Source organism: Neoarius graeffei, chromosome 10 (assembly GCF_027579695.1).
Source record: "Neoarius graeffei isolate fNeoGra1 chromosome 10, fNeoGra1.pri, whole genome shotgun sequence".
NCBI lineage: Eukaryota > Metazoa > Chordata > Actinopteri > Siluriformes > Ariidae > Neoarius > Neoarius graeffei.
The window spans coordinates 35,229,826-35,249,871 of NC_083578.1; the positions used below are offsets into that span (position 1 = coordinate 35,229,826).

The 20,046-nt window shown below is 40.8% G+C and overlaps 1 protein-coding gene across 7 annotated transcripts in view; it reads left to right on the top strand.

Annotated features, from left to right (window-relative positions):
- gapvd1 (GTPase activating protein and VPS9 domains 1) overlaps positions 1-20,046 on the top strand; it is a 271,874-nt gene that overhangs the window by 79,507 nt on the left and 172,321 nt on the right. For all 7 annotated transcript variants that reach the window (XM_060931735.1, XM_060931729.1, XM_060931728.1 and 4 more), the window contains exons 3-4: positions 7,955-8,222; positions 8,364-8,939. In XM_060931735.1, coding sequence (XP_060787718.1) covers positions 7,955-8,222; positions 8,364-8,939 — 844 coding nt within the window. The remainder of the gene's footprint in view (positions 1-7,954; positions 8,223-8,363; positions 8,940-20,046) is intronic.

Here is a 20,046-nt window from a genome sequence, read left to right on the forward strand (position 1 = left end):
ATCTTATTCAGTCCCAAAATAACTTTCATCAATTTATTATAAATGGAGAGTCAACACCAGAGCTTTGAAGTCAATTTCACACACAAAATAATTAGCCTTGTGTGCACATGGCAAGCAAAATGAGCAAAAAGTGTTTGCTGGCACAACCAGTGGGGGGGGATGGATATAAAATTGTATGTGTGTGTGTGTATATATATATATATATATATATATATATATATATATATATATATATATATATATATATATATAAAAAAAGTGTGTGTATACACACACACATATTGTGTGTGTATACACACACACATATTGTGTGTGTGTGTGTATATATGTGTGCACACACACACATTGTGTGTGTATATATATATATATATGTATATGTATGTATGTGTGTGTGTGTGTCTAAAAGGATTTGCGGGAAGTGTGTGGAACCGGTCTAAAAAAAAAAATGTATAGAATACAATGACGCTGTATTAATTTGGGGTCTTGTTGGGTTGGCGAGCAGTTTAAGATTCTTGTGGTGTTCTAATGCTGATAATTTTACCTATTTAGGAATTCTCTAGTACAATTCTGCAACAATATTTCATATTTTGTATAGTTAAAAAAATAATCCAACAAATCAATTAATTGAGAAGATTTTTAGGGACTGCCAAACCAAGTGAATGAGATGCATAGAGTAGAATGAGATTAGAGAGTAGAATAGAATGAGATTCATAAGTCAGGAAATGGTTATGAAAAATGGCTAGTTGTTGGAAAATATCCGTTTCTCTTCTTGGGGCTGTAATGTACATTTAAAAAAAAAAAGTGGACACCTACTGGACCTGTTACAAACTTGCCTGGAAGATGAGTTTATTTTGACCCTATGTACAGTGAGGAGGATGGTAAAATGGCCAAAAAAAAAAAATCCCCAAGGATCACTGTTGGTGAATTCCAAGAAAAAGTGAAGTCTTAGGGTTTCCAAATCTCCAAAACCACCATTAGACACATCTCTATTGCAGTAGATTATTTGGAAGGTATGCCAAGAAAAAAGCCTTTTGTCAGTTAACCACAAATGTAAGCACCTGAAGTTTGTGAAACGCTGCTACAACTTTGATTGGAACAGTGGTCTGATGCAACAAAAATGGAGCTTTTTGGCAATAAACACTCAAGGTGGGTTTGTGTGTAGTTTAAAAAATACTGGCTATAATGAAAACCTTATCCCAACTATAAATTAGGGTGAAAGCTTTGGGGCTGTTTTTCCTCCAAAGGTCCTGGAAACCTTGTTAAGGTACATGGCATTATGGACTAGATGAAATACCAGGACATTTGTAAATCAACATCTGGCTGCCTCTGCCAGGAAGTTAAAACGTCATTTGAATCTTCCAGCAGGACAATGATGCGAAACGTGTCCAAATCAACACAAAAATGGTTAGCTGACCACAGACTCAAGCTTCTGCCATGGCCATCTCAGTCCCCTGACTTGAACCCCATTGAAAACCTGCGGGGTGAACTGAAGAGGATGGTGCACAAGAGAGGGCCTAGGACCTGGATGATCTGGAGAGATTCTGTAAAGACGAATGGTCTCGGATGCCCTGCTCTGTATTCTCCAACCTTATAGAATGCTGTAGAAGACTTGATGCTGTTTTACTGGCAAAAGGAGGTTGCACAAAGTATTAAATGCAGGGGTGCCAATAATGCGGTAATGTGTGGGTGTGTGTGTAAATGAAGATATCTTTCAGAAGTTGGACATTTTCTGTATTGTAAAAACATTTTTGATTTATCTCGTCAGAGGGGAGATATTCTAGTAACTTGACATACTGGATTTCTGATTTTCATGTGCTGAAAGCTATAATCAAAATTAAAACAAAAAAGGCTTGAAATATTTTACTGTGTAATGACTAGAGTATAGGAAAGTTCACCTTTTTGAATTAAATTATGAAAAAAGATAGTCTAAATCGATATTTTTCCAATCCCACAGAAGAGCTACTGTAGCACAAACTGCTGAACAAGTTAGACACCTTTTTGTTTTATTCAGCATTAACTTTTTCAGCAGTTTGTGCTACAGTAGCTCTTCTGTGGGATTGGACCATATGGACTAGCCTTCGTGCCCCATGTAAGTCAGTAGGCCTTTGACCCAGTCACTGGTTGTGCTTCCTCAGACCACTTTTGGTGGGTACTAACCAGTGTGTACCGGGAAGACCCCACAGGATGTGCCAATTTGGCCCTTGTCAAAGTCACTCAGATCCTTATGCTTGCCCATTTTTCCTGCTTCCAACATCTTAACTTCAAGAACTGTTCTGCTGCTGCCTAATATCCCATTCCTTGATGGGTGCCATTGTAATGAGAGGCAAAGTGAATAACATTATCAGTCTGTTTTGAGGTTATGGATGGTCTGTCTGTCCATCTAATGTATATATTTTCATTCATGACTGTTAATGCACAGGCCTCCATTTCTGTGTAGGATGTCTTATTCTAGTAAGGGTGCTGGGGACAGCATTGTTACCACTGCTGAACAACACGGTGTTTCACAAATCTGTGTTCAGGTTCAACGTAGAGGATTTTAAAAAAAAAAGCACGGAGTTTTACTGAAATGTACAGACCAGATAACTGATTTAAGCCATAAAAAGGTGCAGTGTTTGAGTTCACTAGGGCTTGAGGGCCCTGTCTCATTTTAATTTAAAAAAAAAAAAAATATATATATATATATATATATATAGTACCAGTCAAAAGTTTGGAAACACCTTCAAATTCGATGTTTTTATTTATTTATTTATTTTTCCTACATTGTAAATTAATACTGAAGTCATCCAGACTATGCAGCAACACGTAAGCAATCATTTAGTAAACTTTAAACTGTTAATCAAACTCAAATATGTTTTAGATTTTAGATTCTTCAAAGTAGGCACCTTTTGCTTTGATTACAGCTTTGCACACTCTTGACATTACCTCATGAAGCTGATTGAGAGAATCACTCGAAATGGTTTTCCAACAGTCTTGAAGGAGCTCCCAGAGGTGCTGAGCACTCGTTGGCTGCTTTGTTTTCACTCTGCAGTCCAACTCATCCCAAACCATCTCAATTGGGTTTAGATCAGGTGATTGTGGAGGCCACGTCATCTGACGAAGCACTCCATCTCCCTCTTTCTTGGTCAGATAGCCCTTACATAGCCTAGAGGTGTGTTTTGGGTCATTGTCCTGTTGAAAGACAAATGATGGGCCCACTAAGTACAAACCAGATGGGATGGCATGTCTCTGCAGAATGCTGTGGTAGCCATGCTGGTTAAGTGTGCCTTCGATTTTGAATAAATCACCAACAGTGTCACCAGTAAGGTACCCCCATACCATCACACTTCCTCCTCCATACTTCACTGTGGGAACCACACATGTTGGAACCATCCGCTCACCTTTTCTGCGTCTTACAAAAACATGGCGATTGGAACCAAAAATCTCAAATTTGGACTCCTCAGATCAAAGGACAGATTTCCACTGGTCTAATGTCCATTCCTTGTGTTCCTTGGCCCAAGCTATTCTCTTCCTCTTGTTCTTCCTTAGAAGTGGCTTCTTTGCAGCAATTTGACCATAAAGTCCAGATTCACGCAGTCTTCTCTGAACAGTTGATGTTGAGATGTGTGTGCTACTTGAACTCCGTGAAGCATTTAGATGGGCTCTTATCTGGGGTGCTGTTAACTTGCGGTTTCTGAGGCTGGTAACTCTGATAAACTTATCCTGTGCAACAGAGGTAACCCTAGGTCTTCCTTTCCTGGGGTGGTCCTGATGAGAGCCAGTTTCATCATAACGTTTGATGGTCTTTTGCCCCTTTTCCACCAAAGCAGTTCCAGGGCTGGTTCGGGGCCAGTGCTTAGTTTGGAACCGGGTTTTCTGTTTCCACTGACAAAGAACTGGCTCTGGGGCCAGAAAAACCGGTTCCAGGCTAGCACCAGCTTTTTGCTGGGCCAGAGGAAAGAACCGTTTACATCAGCGGGGGGGGCGGAATTGTTAAGACCAACAATAACAAGACCGCGAAAGATCGCCATTTTTAAGCGACGAGAAGCAGCAGCTGTACAAACGCGAAGTCATTTATTATTGTTGCTGCTGCTGCTTCTTCTGTGTTGTTTTTGCTTCGATATTCGCGTCAAGGTTTATGCAAACGTAGCGACGTAACTGACGTATACAGCGACGTAATGACGTGGCTTCCCTTAGCACCGCGAGCTGTGGAAAATCAAACTGGTTCTCAGCTGGCTTGCAAGTTGAACGAGTTGTGAACCAGCACCAGCACTGGCCACGGACCAGCCCTGGAACTGATTTGGTGGAAAAGGGGTATTTGTGACTGCACCTGGGGATGCGTTCAAAGTTCTTGAAATTTTTTGGACTGACTGACCATTTCTGAAAGTAATGATGGACTGTCGTTTTTCTTTACTTAGTTGAGTAGCTCTTGGCATAATATGGATTAGAACAGTACTCAAATAGGGCCATTCACTGTATACCAACTCTACTTCCTTCACAACACAACTGATGGTCTCAAACACATTAAGAGGTCAAGAAATTAACTCTTGACGAGGCATAGCTGTAAACTGAAAGCCATTCCAAGTGATTACCTCGTACAGCTGACTGAGAACATGCCAAGATGTGCAAAGCTGTCATCTAAGCAGAAGGTGCCTACTTTGAAGAATCTAAAATATAAAACATCCTGGTTTGATTAACCCTTTTTTGTTTGTTTGTTTACCAAATAATTCCATATACATTTCTTCATAATGTCTGACTTTAGTATTATTCTACAATTCAGAAAATTTTAAAGTAATGAAAAACCACTGAATTAGAGGGCGTTTCCAAACTTTTGACTGGTACCGTGTCTCTCTCACACATACTTAAGCTTAAGACTAATAATGATGAACCTGTGATTTAGTGCTTTGTCATGTAAAGGGAGGTAGATGGATGCAAGTGCAGGAAGATTTTATTAAAAAACACACAAACTGATCGAAAATCATGGTCAAGAGAACGAGCAGTAGTGAAGTGAGGTACAGACAAGATATTGGTGGCAAATTCCAAAAAATATAACCATGAGTCAAAACCAGGAAAGCAGTACAATAAAGGAAGGCCTGGTAATATTGCACACAGAATACAGAGCATATACTTTTTGCATTAAATTCATGGAAAAAAAATTGAAGATTTTATTGAAGGTATGTTGCTTTCCTTTTATGTAATTGATTATTGGATATGGAATATGAAAATTAATGTGAGCTGTATGTATGCTCATCTTTTTCTTTTAGTTGGTTTGAAATGAGTTAATTATAACCATATGTGGCTAAGGGTACTGTACACGTACAGTACACACGGGCATTCCTTTATCTAGGAGACTGCGTCTGGGCCGAGATGCCTGGGGTTCCTGCAGACCCACTGTGTATACACTTGTATATGTAAACACTCAACCATATGGGCAGTAAATGATGTCACTCTCTGAGGACTTGGACTTTTCCCAAAAATGGTTAAAAGTTCAATCAAAATAATTGAATTGGTTACAGCACAACTGGACAGTTGATCTGTGAAAGTCTTGCAAAGGAATTATTCAGCCAACATCAAGATCTTCCCAGATGCATTTGTTCTGTGTTGTTTTATGAGCGCACTGTTTTGTATTTTGAGAAAGTGGTTTATTTGATCCTGACAGAATTTCAGTAAACTAGTATTAAAGCCAAACAAATCCCTCAATTAAACTACTTTATACTGAGACATGATATCCATACGAGACATGTTTGAGGTTTCACTTGTTCATATTTATACCTGTAGACTGTGTACGGATTTTATTTGAAAAGAAAAACAATGTCCCTGGGCGCAGACTTCTTACTCGGAGTACAAATTATGAGTGAATACGAGATTGTGATGTCATGTACATGCCACATGACTTACCGAGACTAGCGATTCTAGTGGATACGTTGCTTCTATATTGTTGTAAACAACCCTAAAGATGCCCAAGTGTTTGGCTGTAAAAATAAGCCTGATCTTTGATGCAGTGAACGTGCGCACACAGCCTTTGGGAGCAGTTTGCTGCCAGAAGATGCTCATAAAATTAATTTTATGACTCAAGTCAGGACAAAAACATTCTAGATTGGTGAACATTAGTTTTCCAGCACAAAGTTGTTACAGAAAAGTTTGTATGTTACTCAAGAAAGCAGCATATTGTGAGACCACTTTTCAGACAAAAACATAATGAAAGGTGTTGAGATTTTGCTGCAAAAATAAGAAGGAAGTGCGACAAAGTCTCCAGAGGAACTGTGATGGCTGGTTCTGCAAGATGCTCAGTAAAACTTGTCAGCTAATTTCTTTATAAAACTGCACAAATTTAGACTGGTACCAAAATTCAAAAAAGTGCTTATTTAAGGAGTTAAAGGCATTTTTGAGACAAAGTCGGCAAACAGTCTTTTGTCAATTTGGGTGTGCCGAATTCAAATCTGCAATATGCCGAGCTCTATCTGACCTCTGTTGACCTCCAGAGGTCATTGAACTTTGGGCCTGTAAACGTCTCAGCTGAACCCAGTTTCTCAGCTTTCTAAGGAATGAAATGTACTAAAATGATTAATGAAGTTAGCAAATGGCCTTGTTTGTTAAATGTTTGGGTGCTGAATTCATTTTTCATTTGTAAAACGACATATGACCTCTGATAACCTCAAGGTCATTAAACTTGGCCTATAGGCCTATGCATTTAACGGCATTTTTAAACTGACTTTACTCCCCCAAAAAGAATATGAACAGACAAAAAACAAATAGAAAGGAACAAATACAACATTAAATGCCAGTCCATGTACATGTGACTTACTTTTCACAATGAGAATGCCTAGGCGATCACCTTACATAACATTGCATTACATTTAGCGGTTATTGTTTATACAAAGCTACTGAAAAAAGGACAGATTCAGCAGCATACAAAATGTGGGGGCATACAGGGTATACAGGTTAATCAGGGTTAGTATATATGAGTTTTTTTTCTTTGTTTTTTGTAAAGGCTTTACCCCGTTTAAAACAAAACAAAAAACAAACAACAAAGAAAAAAACTCTCGTATATACTAACCCTGATTAACCTGTATACCCTGTATGCCCCCACATTTTGTATGCTGCTGAATCTGTCCTTTTTTCAGTAGCTTTGTATAAATAATAACCGCTAAATGTAATGCAATGTTATGTAAGGTGATCGCCTAGGCATTCTCATTGTGAAAAGTAAGTCACATGGACTGGCATTTAATGTTGTATTTGTTCCTTTCTATTTGTTTTTTGTCTGTTCATATTCTTTTTGGGGGAGTAAAGTCAGTTTAAAAATGCCGTTAAATGCATAGGCCTATAGGCCAAGTTTAATGACCTTGAGGTTATCAGAGGTCATATGTCGTTTTACAAATGAAAAATGAATTCAGCACCCAAACATTTAACAAACAAGGCCATTTGCTAACTTCATTAATCATTTTAGTACATTTCATTCCTTAGAAAGCTGAGAAACTGGGTTCAGCTGAGACGTTTACAGGCCCAAAGTTCAATGACCTCTAGAGGTCAACAGAGGTCAGATGGAGCTCGGCATATTGCAGATTTGAATTCGGCACACCCAAATTGACGAAATAAAACTGTTTGCCGACTTTGTCTCAAAAATGCCTTTGGGTGTCACAATTCTGGATTTTGGTACCAGTCTAATTATATTGAAGTGTTTTTTTATTAATTAATTTATTTATTTATTAAAGCAAAGGGTCGGCACTCCAAATATTGACACTTACTGTGTTTTGTGCACTTTATATATTTTTAATGTAGAAAAAATTTCATTATTTTTGATGGCCTCTTTGGATGTGCCCAAGACTTTTGCACAGTAATGCATTAATAACGTGGTACAGTTGATTTAAGTCACATGGAGGATAAACTATAAAAATTGTTCATTTTTGTAATTCTGGATATATGAATAGAGTACAAAAACTTGTAGCCTTAGTGTGAATCACTGGATTTCTTTTTACAGTGCTGAGGCATCCCCAGCTGAATGCTGTTTGCATGCTAAGGTGTTAGAGAGTACACAGTTTGTTGATGGCTACAAGACTCTGGGATTTCAGGAGAGTATCTACGGAGAGTTCCTTGGGCGACTGAGGGAAAATCCACGCCTGGTGGCCTCGTGTCTGGTTGCTGGGGAGAAGCTTAACCAAGAACATGCACAAGGCGTGATCCACACTGTTTTTACCTCACTTTATGGAAACTGCATCATGCAAGAGGATGAAATCTACCTACTACAAGTACATGAAGAGAACACCCAGACATCCACACGAATCTCCTTTACTATAAAAATAATGTTAATAGTATAAATTATAAATTGATTCTGGTCATTGATGTTTTTGAAATTTATAACCCACATCTTTCTACTCTTGCCCTTCTAGGTCCTGCGTTATCTAATTGAGTTCGAGCTGAAGGAGAGTGATAATCCACGTCGTCTTCTACGGCGGGGCACATGTGCTTTTAGTATCCTGTTTAAGCTATTTTCTGAGGGCCTGTACTCTGCCAAACTATTCCTCACTGCCACCTTACATGAGCCCATTATGCAGCTGCTGGTGGAAGATGAAGACCATCTAGAGACTGATCCAGCCAAAGTGACTGAAAGATTCACGCCAACACAACAGGAGCGCCTTTTTGGCGAAAAGGGCTCAGATTCCTACAGTCAAAAGATTCAGGCAGTTGTAGAATCCAATCAAGCCAAGCTTGTGGTTCTTGTGAATTCATTTATTGGCTATTTGAAGCAAAATACCTATTGCTTCCCTCAGAGCTTGCGCTGGATCGTGTCACAGATGTACAAATCTTTGGTGCAAATGGAGGGGCTAGATGTTGGGGAGGTGAGGACCATGTGCACAGACCTGTTGCTGACTTGTTTCATCTGCCCAGCCATTGTCAGCCCTGAACAGTATGGAATCATCTCGGATGCTCCCATTAATGAAGTGGCACGCTTTAACCTAATGCAGGTAGGATTTGTCATGATATTGTTATATATGCAGGTCAAGACTCCTAGGTCTGCTGACGTTTTTCTGGGGAAAGTGTTTTTAATTTTTTTTTTTTTTAAGTAATGGAAAAACATCTGCTGACTTTATTATTCTTTTCCCTTTTATCTGTTTATCTGCAGACCTGCCAACCTTTGTGCAGATTGATTGATTGATATATACTTTATTATCCCAAAGGGAAATTTGTCTTGGACCCGTGCACTGCATACAATGCTCAACAACAAAAAAAAACTTACAAGACAGACAACTCAATATAAATAACGTATAACAAACACCCCCCCCCCCCCCCCCCCCCCAGAATGCACACTTCCCGTAAACACCATGGCACCATTACACAGTGACCACAGCCTCAGGCCACATCACTTAAGTTTGATGGAAGTAGGCACAAATGACTTTCTAAAGCGGTTCAGTTTACAGTGTGGAACTCTAAATTGTCTACCTGAGGGCAAAAGTTCATACTCTGCATATAGAATATGTGATGGGTCAGCCAATATCCTCTGAGCTTGCCTAAGAACAGATTGATCATATAAAGTTTGAAGGGACTGGTAATCCTTCCTACCAGGGCTTAATTTGAGCTGGAACATAACGGAACAAGATCCGGAACCTCCGTCTTCGGATCCGGCAGCTATTTTCATTTCATTCGGTGTTCCGGCAGCTATTTAAATTGATCAGATCACCTCCGTGACCATCACAAAGGGGATAAAAAAAAATCAAACAATAAATTAAATAAATAAGTAAATAAAAATTTGTTTAGTGTTCGGTTTTGATTTTGATATCTGTTGTTGATTTCTCTCCTATGACATCCACAAAATCTATGCGAAAGGGGAAGAGGGAGGGACATGGGGTGTATACTACTGCTCAATAGAACACCGTTTTTTTTTGTAGCCGTTAGCTTGTGCTGTGGAAAAAATGGCAAAAAAAACCAAAGCTTACTAAAAATTTTTAAAATGAATTCTCCAACTTTTGTAAACCCTTTTTTCATAACTATTACTTGAATTGATTGCACTTATGTTTGCTGGCACTGCTTTTAAATTATTCTCTTTTTTTGGGCTTTTTCCACCTTTATTGGATAGGACAGTGTAGAGACAGGAAATGAGCAGGAGAAAAACAGGGACGGCTCGGAAAATGATAGCAGGTCGGAATCGAACCCGGGTCCCCGGATTTATGGTATGGCGCCTTATCCACCTGAGCTACGAAGTCCTGCTGGCACTGCTTTTAAATACCCTACTTAAATCCTTAAAATGAGTCATTTAACTCGTGTCTTGTGTGATCTGATCTCCAATGGTGAAATAAACCGGTTGTGGTATGAGTACAGTCTGTTATTTTAGAAGATATAATTTAATATGTAGCCTAATAAAAAATATTTTATAACATCACGACATATTACTGTCTAACTGTTCGTCACTAAAGCATTTTCTAAGATCATAATGTCTATTATTTATTTTATTTATTTATTTATTTTTTACACACAATAGGCGTGTGCGTAAAGTTATAGTAAACCACCCCCCGCCTTTTTTTTTTTTTGAATCGCCGGACCCACCCACTTCCTGTGTTCTGGGACCTCCCACTTCACAAATTAAGCACTGCTTCCTACCCATAACCTTCATGGCAGTTTGAATCAGATGGTTGAGCTTGTTTTTCAGTTGCACAGTGAGGTTGCCAAACCATACTGATATCCCATATCTAACCAAACTCTCCAATACCACCTGATAGAATACAAACATAATCCTCTGATCCACACCAAACACACTGAGTCTACCTAAGAAATATAGTCTCTGCTGTATTCAACACCAGAGACTCTCAACATGTACCTTCCAACTAAAAGTATTATCCAGGTGAATTCCTAGGTACCTGTATGTGCTGACCTGACTAATGTGTGTATCATGTATGACCACAGGACTGTGGTCCCCAACAGACCTGGGGTCCAGGATCATCTCCTTAGTCTTTGAGACATTTAAAATGAGATGGTTAGCGTCGCACCACTGCACAAAATTTCCTATTTCTGAGAAATAGGCTGAAGTACATGTGTCTTTCTGCAGTAGGCTAAGGATGGCTGTATCATCTGAAAATTTAAAAACACAATTCCTAGGGTGACTGCTTGAGCATTCATTTGTATACAGCGTGAACAGGACTGGTGAGCTAATACACCCCTGTGGGGCACCTGTGCTAACTATTCTTGCTTCCGAGAGGGTGTTGTTGACTCTGACACATTGACACATTTTCTGTAGGAATGCAACATTTTAACATTTGTTGTACGCTGCTACAGGTTATGACTCAAATATGCAAAACAGCCCCCCCATTAAAATCAATCTAGAATGATGGGCATTAGTATTGTGAAATCTCCAATATTAACTGACAGCCTGGAAGCCAACTCCTTCTCCAGTCTCATGTTTCATCTGTGTTCCTGCTTAAACAATATGCTGACGTGGCGAACTCGCCCCAGTAAATTCATAATTTATTGATTTTATTTCACAACAATGCTTGTTCAGCATAGTTGGCATTAGACAATGTTATGGCATTTAAGGATGCCACCAAAACTTTGGTTGAAAATGGTCAAAACCAGCACTTTACTATACCCCCCCCCCCCCCCCCCCCCCCCCCAAATAAATAAATAAATGGGCCTACAAAAGTGTAAAATCTGACGTTACCATTAATTTTAACATTTTCATCCTGTCCAGGTCTTGGAACAGCAAGGCCAGTTACAGTGCCTTGAAAAAGTATTCATACCCCTTGAACTTTTTCACATTTTTCCACCTTAGAACCATGAACTTAAAAGGTTTTTATTGAGATTTTATGTGATAGACCAACACAGAGTAGCACAATTGTGAAGTGAAGTGAAATGAAAATGATAAATGGTCTTCAAAATTTTAAACAAATAATCTGAAAAATGTGGTGTGCATTAGTATTCAGCCCCCTGTACTCTGATACCTCTAAATACAACCCAGTGCAATCAATTGCCTTCAGAAGTCATCTAATTAGAGTCCTACTGTGTGTAATTTACTCTCAGCATAAATACACTTGTTCTGTGAAGGCTTCAGTGGGGTGTTAGAGAACACTGAAGAACAAACGGCATCATGAAGACCAAAGGACTCACCAGACAGGTCAGGGATAAAGTTCTGGAGAAGTTTAAAGCAGGGTTAGGTTATAAAAAAATATCCCAAGCTCTGAACATCTCGAGAAGCACTGTTCAATCCATCATTCAAAAATGGAAAAAATATGGCACAACTGCAAACCTACCAAGACATGGCTGTCCATCTAAACTGACAGAGCGAGCAAGGAGAGCACTGGTCAGAGAAGCAGCCAAGAGGCCCATGATCACTCTGGAGGAGCTGCAGAAATCCACGGCTCAGGTGGGAGAATCTGTGCACAGGACAACTATAAGTCGTACACTCCACAAATCTGGCCTTTTTGGAAGAGTGGCAAGAAGAAAGCCATTGTTGAAAGACAGGCATAAGAAGCCATGTAGGGGACACAGCAAACGTGTGGAAGAAGGTGCTTTGGTCAGATGAGACCAAAGTTGAACTTTTTGGCCTAAATGCAAAGCGCTGTGCGTGACGGAAAACTAACACTGCTCATCACCCTCTGCACACCATCCCCACTGTGAAACATGGTGGTGGCAGCATCATGCTATGGGGATGCTTTTCTTCATCAGGGACAGGGAAGCTGGTTAGAGTTGATGGGAAGATGGATGGAGCTAAATGCAGGGCAATCCTGGAAGAAAACCTGTTGGAGGCTGCAAAAGACTTGAGACTGGGAAGGAGATTCACCTTCCAGCAAGACAGTGACCCTAAACATACAGCCAGAGCTACAATGGAATGGTTTAGATCAAAGAATATTCATGTGTTAGAATGGCCCAGTCAAAGTCCAGACCTAAATCCCATTGAGCATCTGTGGCAAGACTTGAAAATTGCTGTTCACAGATGCTCTCCATCCGATCTGGCTGAGCTTGAGCTATTTTGCAAAGAAGAATGGGCAAAAATTTCAGTGTCTAGATGTGCAAAGCTGGTAGAGACGTACCACAAAAGACTTGCAGCCGTAATTGCAGCAAAAGGTGGCTCTACAAAGTATTGACGCAGGGGGGCTGAATACTAATGCACACCACATTTTTCAGATTTTTATTTGTTTAAAATTTTGAAGACCATTTATCATTTCACTTCACAATTATGTGCTACTCTGTGTTGGTCTATCACACAATCTCAATAAAAAACTTAAGTTCATGGTTGTAAGGTGGAAAAATGTGAAAAAGTTCAAGGGGTATGAATACTTTTTCAAGGCACTGCGTTTTTGTTTTTGCTATACAATGAATACATGTGGGTTTGAGATCCAATGATGAATGAGACTATAAATCGGTCTTTCAGCTTTCATTTCCTTACATATACATCTAGACGCACACCTTTAGTAGTGTAGCACCCAATTTTTAATGAAGCAAAACTATTGGAACGATGATTCTCACACTTGATGTTTGGTTGCATATTCATTGCTTGCAATCAAGCTGTTGCGTTCTTCTTTTGTGATGCTTTTCCTGGTTTGTACTGCAGTACCGCACAACAAAGTCCTTTGTTGTGTTGGCAGTTGGTCTTGAGTTATTGTTGTGCTGCATGATGTTCCTCCCAATTAGACTGGATGCCAATTTACAGCAAAGTGCAGTGTTTCTGTAGACATCTGAATCCATTGTGCTGTTAACATAATCAGTAAACATTCATGAAGCCATGCAATTTCTGCATTTCTATCAACTGCTATTGTTTTCCTTGGATGAACTGTTTGTCTGGTTGTTAGTGCTTTCTTTTTCAAGACATTCCAAATTGTTGTACTGGCTTTGCCCAATGCTTGTACACTGGCTCTTTGCTCATCTTCAAAATTGCTTCCTTTTCTCCCATAGACAGTTCTCTGGTCTTCATGTTGGTTCCTTTTTATGCTTTATAACAACAAATGAAATATTAACAGGTGAAACCCGGGGCTCACGCTAAGAGGAGACATTTGGAGCTATTAATTGTTTAAACAGTCAATCTAGCATGACACATACCCGCCCGTAGGAGCAACAAGAAACACTGGTCAGTCACACATTGAAAGACTTTTGGTCACTTGAAAAATCTGTGGGCTTAAACAAAAGTTGTCATGTTCTAAGTAGCATAACACTTCTAGTTCTAAATATCAATAAATGAAGGCTGAAATTCTGATCAATCATCTCATTTGATCACATGTAAATGTCTTCAGTGTACAGCAAAACAATAGAATGGGTTTTGCTGTTCCAATACTTTTAGGGGGAACTGTGTAATTTTTCTTGTGTACCTTCTACTGGGTTTTGAAGCATTTGACTTGATCAGATTACAAGGGCATCAAATCCATTGGCAGCCATACATGTCAACCCTATAAGATCAGGTAGTTCGCATTGGATCGTGAGCAGTTCCTTCCCTTTTCGCCCCATCATTCTGGTACAAGTTGACCTTTGTCTCATTTGTCCATAGGATGTTGCTCCAGAAATGTGTTTGGGTTTTTTTGCAAACTCTGAGGCTTATCAAAGGTTTACATCTTGTGGTAAAACTTCTGTACTTTGGTAATGGTGTCTCCTTGATTTAATTACTCTCACCCAAATGCACCTATGTCCTAGGTGGTGGTGTTGATCTGGTCAATTGTTAACGGGTTTTTCTTGACCAGGGGAAACAATTGTCATCCAGCATGGTTTTATTTGAAGATCTTGAGCTCACCAGTGCATGGTTTTCACCAAAGCATTTTAGCATGTCGGGCCCGATACGCTTGCTCTGCCTGCCGATACGCTTAGTCGCTTTAGTTAAAATCCGATCCACTTAGATTTACCCCAATGCGTTAAATTTCCTACCCACAAGTAACTAGATACATAGGAGAGCAAATAACAGATCCATTTACATACTGATATTTGTTAAACAAGCGGTCTTTTTTTCCCAGTGTTTGTGTTGATTCTGTCAAAGTAATATGTCCGTGTGGTATGATGTAAACAAACTAATCTGTTGGCTGTGTCAAGATCACGTGTTCAAACTGTCCAATAAAAACATCGAAAGAAAACGTCAGACATACCGGAAGTTTCCAATTCATTATAAGCGATCTCATTGGCTGCAGATGTTGTCCCCCACCAGGCGGACAAAGCCGACCGACTTTAATAAGCGAGGAGAAGACTCGCTGGACAATTTGATCCACATCAGCATGGATGACAGCGAGATGGACTATGAGAGGGTTGCCCAACATTGGGCCAAGCAAAAGCCAAGGAAAATTAATCTGCTTTAAAGGAGTAGAAAACTTAATTCATTACTTTGGGTTTGCAGAAAGATCATGTACTTATAAACACTCTCACGAAGTGAAGTTATCCAAATGTGTCAAATATAGCATAATTTCAAATAATAATGATAAGCATTTTTGGCAGTGTGATGTCACTGGGATCCATTTAATAAAAGAAGGCTCCGGATTATTCTTTTGTTAAAGGCTCACCGTGACATCACGCTGCCAAATATGCTTATCATTATTATTCGAAATTATGCTACATTTGACACTTATAAACAAATTCCCTTCATGAAATGTATTTAAAGCACATAATCTTTCTGCAAACTTAAACTGTAGAAATTAAGTTTTTTTTTCATACATGTTTTAATCTTAATCTAGTCCATTTAATAAAGTGCCAAAATTTAAACTTTATAATATGCAGTTGCCTTACTTTTCTTTTCAGTGCATCTTAGTTCTACATATATTATGGTAATTGCATCAGAAACATTCTAAATCATTAGTTATAGTAATACAGCAACTTTATTTTAAGGTGGCAGTTCTTAGGTTCTTAGGTTCAGATCCCTTTGTAATCAACAGGAGGTCATGATGATCGATTCTCTTCATTGGATTGCATAAGATGGAGCAAACCACTGTTCATATTTTCATGCACATTTTTGTTACAACACTACTTGATCATAGATAATTAAGGGCGTATTCACACCTACGTTGTTTGGTCCGGACCAAACGAACCAAATTTCCCTTGGTCCGGACCTTTTGGGTTGGTCTGAATACAAACCACCGAACTCTGGTCCGGACCAAACAAGCGGACCGAGACCGAGCTGCAAGGTTGGACTCGGTCCGGACCAAAGGAACCCTGGTGCGGACCTTTTGGAGGTGTGAAAGCAGACCGGACCTAATCCGACAGTTTTGCTTTTTTGTACCTCGGGAGCTTCTGTCGTTTATCGAGCATTATGGGAAACAGAGTCTTGTCACTCCACCGCAAAGTGCAAACACTGTTTCGGTTGTCAAGGGTCGTTCAGTCACCAGTGGTAGGCAAGTACAAAAAATGAGTAGGGGGCAAACGTGGGCCGAGGAAGAAACGCGTACCCTTGTGGATATATGGGCAGATGTCCACATATCTGAGCTTTTGGAGAGAACACACAAAAATGCTGACGTGTTTGCTGTATTTAGTGAGAAAATGAAGGGGTTCATGTGCTCCCCAGAACAATGTCAGCTAAAAGTGAAGAAACTCCGTCAGACCTACATTAAAATCAGGGACATTCTTTCAAAAAGTGGCAGTACTAGCGACGCAAAAAAGAAATTCATCTATTGCGTGAAGAGCCAGAACTGTCACAACATGATGTGCGCTCATCAGCGCTATCCTCTGTAGCCGCCTTGCCCTTTGTCGTCGTCGTTGATAAATTACTTGTACAACAGCATAGTAATCGCACTATTGTGAAAACAGTAAAAACTGGAAAAAACATATAGCTTTGACATTAAAAAGAATAACAGCACGGAAAGCCTTCATGACTACTTTTGAACTTAACGCTTTGTGCGCGTGTCGTCTCTGACCAATAGCTGAACGACCTCAGGGCGCGTGGCTTTGTTGACAGATTTTGGTCCGCTTACTAAAATGTACAGTGTGAAAGCGAACCGCACCAAAATGGACAAAAACATTTGGTTTGGACCAAAGCAAGTGAACTATCGAACTATCCTGGTCTGAATACACCCTAATGCCGCTTTTCCACTACAAACGCGGCTGAGCCGTGCCGTGCCGAGTCGAGCTGAGTCGGGCTGAGCGGGGCTATTGAAGTTGCATTTCGACTACAACCGCGCTGAACCGTGCTGGCTGGAAGTGGGTGGACACATTGGGTGGAGTTAGCGAAAGTGGGTGGACGTCACGTGATGTCGTTAAGCAGCGCAAACAGTGACATCAGTGACAGTGGCGGAACAAGTCAGAGCCGGGCCGGGGGCGGGGCAAATGACCGGGCATTTTATTAAAGCTTATCATAACATCATTTTAGGCTACAAAATGTCCGCAACTGCGGTGTTTACCAATTTCAACACTACCGGGTGCAACTATGTTATTTAGTACATCAAGTCCTTCAAACGAACATGTAACTCAGAAACAAAAAACATTAGGATACTGTACATGGCTCATAATAAAACATCAATAGCCTATACTGCGCACATTATTTGAAGGGCATACGAATGAGCGCTCAGAGGTTGCAACGGTGACAGGAAGAGTCAGAAATAAAAGGAGGGCGGTGCAAACCTCACTGAATGCACTGTGTTTACCAATTTCAACACTACGGGGTGCAACTATGTTATTTTGTACATTAAGTCCTTCAAACGAACATGTAACTCAAACAAAAAAACATTAGGCGACATACTGTACATGGCTCATAATAAAACATCAATAGCCTACTGCGCGCATTATTTGAAGGGCATACGACGAGCCTTGCGCTCCGCGAACTCGTCCACGATGCTCTGTATGTCACTGATTCAGTGAGCTTTTCAGCGGTAGTCTCACGACCCGAATAGTAAACAATAAACATGGAGGACATGGAGTCGTTAGTGTTGCTGGTCTTGGTGCTGTGGCTTGTTGTCACCGACAACGCCAACAGATACTGGCAAGAGCGTATAGATGAGGCGAGGCGCATAAGGCTTCAGAAATTCTCGTAATTCATAATTATTCTTCTTCCGGGTTTGCGGTGTTTACAGATCCCAGCGCGCTCGCGGGGCGTGTGTGGGCATGTGAGGACACTCCTCCTCACCAATCAGTGCACAGGGGAGTGTCTGCTCACGCCCCCAGCCTCAGTCGGCTCGCTTTGGCTCGCTTCAGCCCCACTCCAAAACGGTGCGAGTTTTAGGGGCTAAGCAGGGCTGAAACGAGCTGAGTCGTGCTGGTTTTTGGTAGTCGAAACGCGAGCCGTGTCGGGCTGAAGTGAGCTGAAGCGAGCTGAAGTGAGCTGAAAAAGGGTAGTGGAAAAGGGCCATTATGGCTGTTATGGTCTGTTATGGCCCTTTTCCACTACCCTTTTTCAGCTCACTTCAGCTCACTTCAGCCCGACACGGCTCGCGTTTCGACTACCAAAAACCAGCACGACTCAGCTCGTTTCAGCCCTGCTTAGCTCCTAAAACTCGCACCGTTTTGGAGTGGGGCTGAAGCGAGCCAAAGCGAGCCGACTGAGGCTGGGGGCGTGAGCAGACACTCCCCTGTGCACTGATTGGTGAGGAGGAGTGTCCTCACATGCCCACACACGCCCCGCGAGCGCGCTGGGATCTGTAAACACCGCAAACCCGGAAGAAGAATAATTATGAATTACGAGAATTTCTGAAGCCTTATGCGCCTCGCCTCATCTATACGCTCTTGCCAGTATCTGTTGGCGTTGTCGGTGACAACAAGCCACAGCACCAAGACCAGCAACACTAACGACTCCATGTCCTCCATGTTTATTGTTTACTATTCGGGTCGTGAGACTACCGCTGAAAAGCTCACTGAATCAGTGACATACAGAGCATCGTGGACGAGTTCGCGGAGCGCAAGGCTCGTCGTATGCCCTTCAAATAATGCGCGCAGTAGGCTATTGATGTTTTATTATGAGCCATGTACAGTATGTCGCCTAATGTTTTTTTGTTTGAGTTACATGTTCGTTTGAAGGACTTAATGTACAAAATAACATAGTTGCACCCCGTAGTGTTGAAATTGGTAAACACAGTGCATTCAGTGAGGTTTGCACCGCCCTCCTTTTATTTCTGACTCTTCCTGTCACCGTTGCAACCTCTGAGCGCTCATTCGTATGCCCTTCAAATAATGTGCGCAGTATAGGCTATTGATGTTTTATTATGAGCCATGTACAGTATCCTAATGTTTTTTGTTTCTGAGTTACATGTTCGTTTGAAGGACTTGATGTACTAAATAACATAGTTGCACCCGGTAGTGTTGAAATTGGTAAACACCGCAGTTGCGGACATTTTGTAACCTAAAATGATGTTATGATAAGCTTTAATAAAATGCCCGGTCATTTGCCCCGCCCCCGGCCCGGCTCTGACTTGTTCCGCCACTGTCACTGATGTCACTGTTTGCGCTGCTTAACGACATCACGTGACGTCCACCCACTTTCGCTAACTCCACCCAATGTGTCCACCCACTTCCAGCCAGCACGGTTCAGCGCGGTTGTAGTCGAAATGCAACTCCAACAGCCCCGCTCAGCCCGACTCAGCTCGACTCAGCACGGCACGGCTCAGCCGCGTTTGTAGTGGAAAAGCGGCATAAGGGATCCCCGTAGATTTTCAATCTATCGTATACCTCAGTAATCTATAACAAAACAGTTTAACTTGCATGTTGAACTTTTAAGGTGAACTTTCAAATGTGTATACATTATTTAGGTCAGAAATCATTGAAACACTGGTAAAATCTATCCTATAATAATGTATCTAAAACCTCTCAGACCCTGAAAATGCACCTGAGAGCATCTATTTTCAAAAAATTTTCCAGAGGAGCATGCCCCCAGACCCCCCTCGTTTCACTTCGCGCCTTTGGTGCTTGCTTTCACATCATTGGCACTCAATTGTCTGTGTATTATCATGCCAGAATTTAGGGCTTTAATTTTTTTCTGGGGAAAACACTGCAGTGTATTGTTTTTAAGAATGTGCCCTATTTTATTTATTTCTATCTCTCTGGATTTTTGATTTTTCAGCCTAATGATGGCTTGCTTTACTGGCAGTGGGAGCTCTTTAATTCCTACGTCTAAGAAATTTAACCTTGAATGGACATCTCTGTACTTGTTTACTCATCCTGGCATTTTCTCATGCCTTGTGTGCTTGGAATTATAGG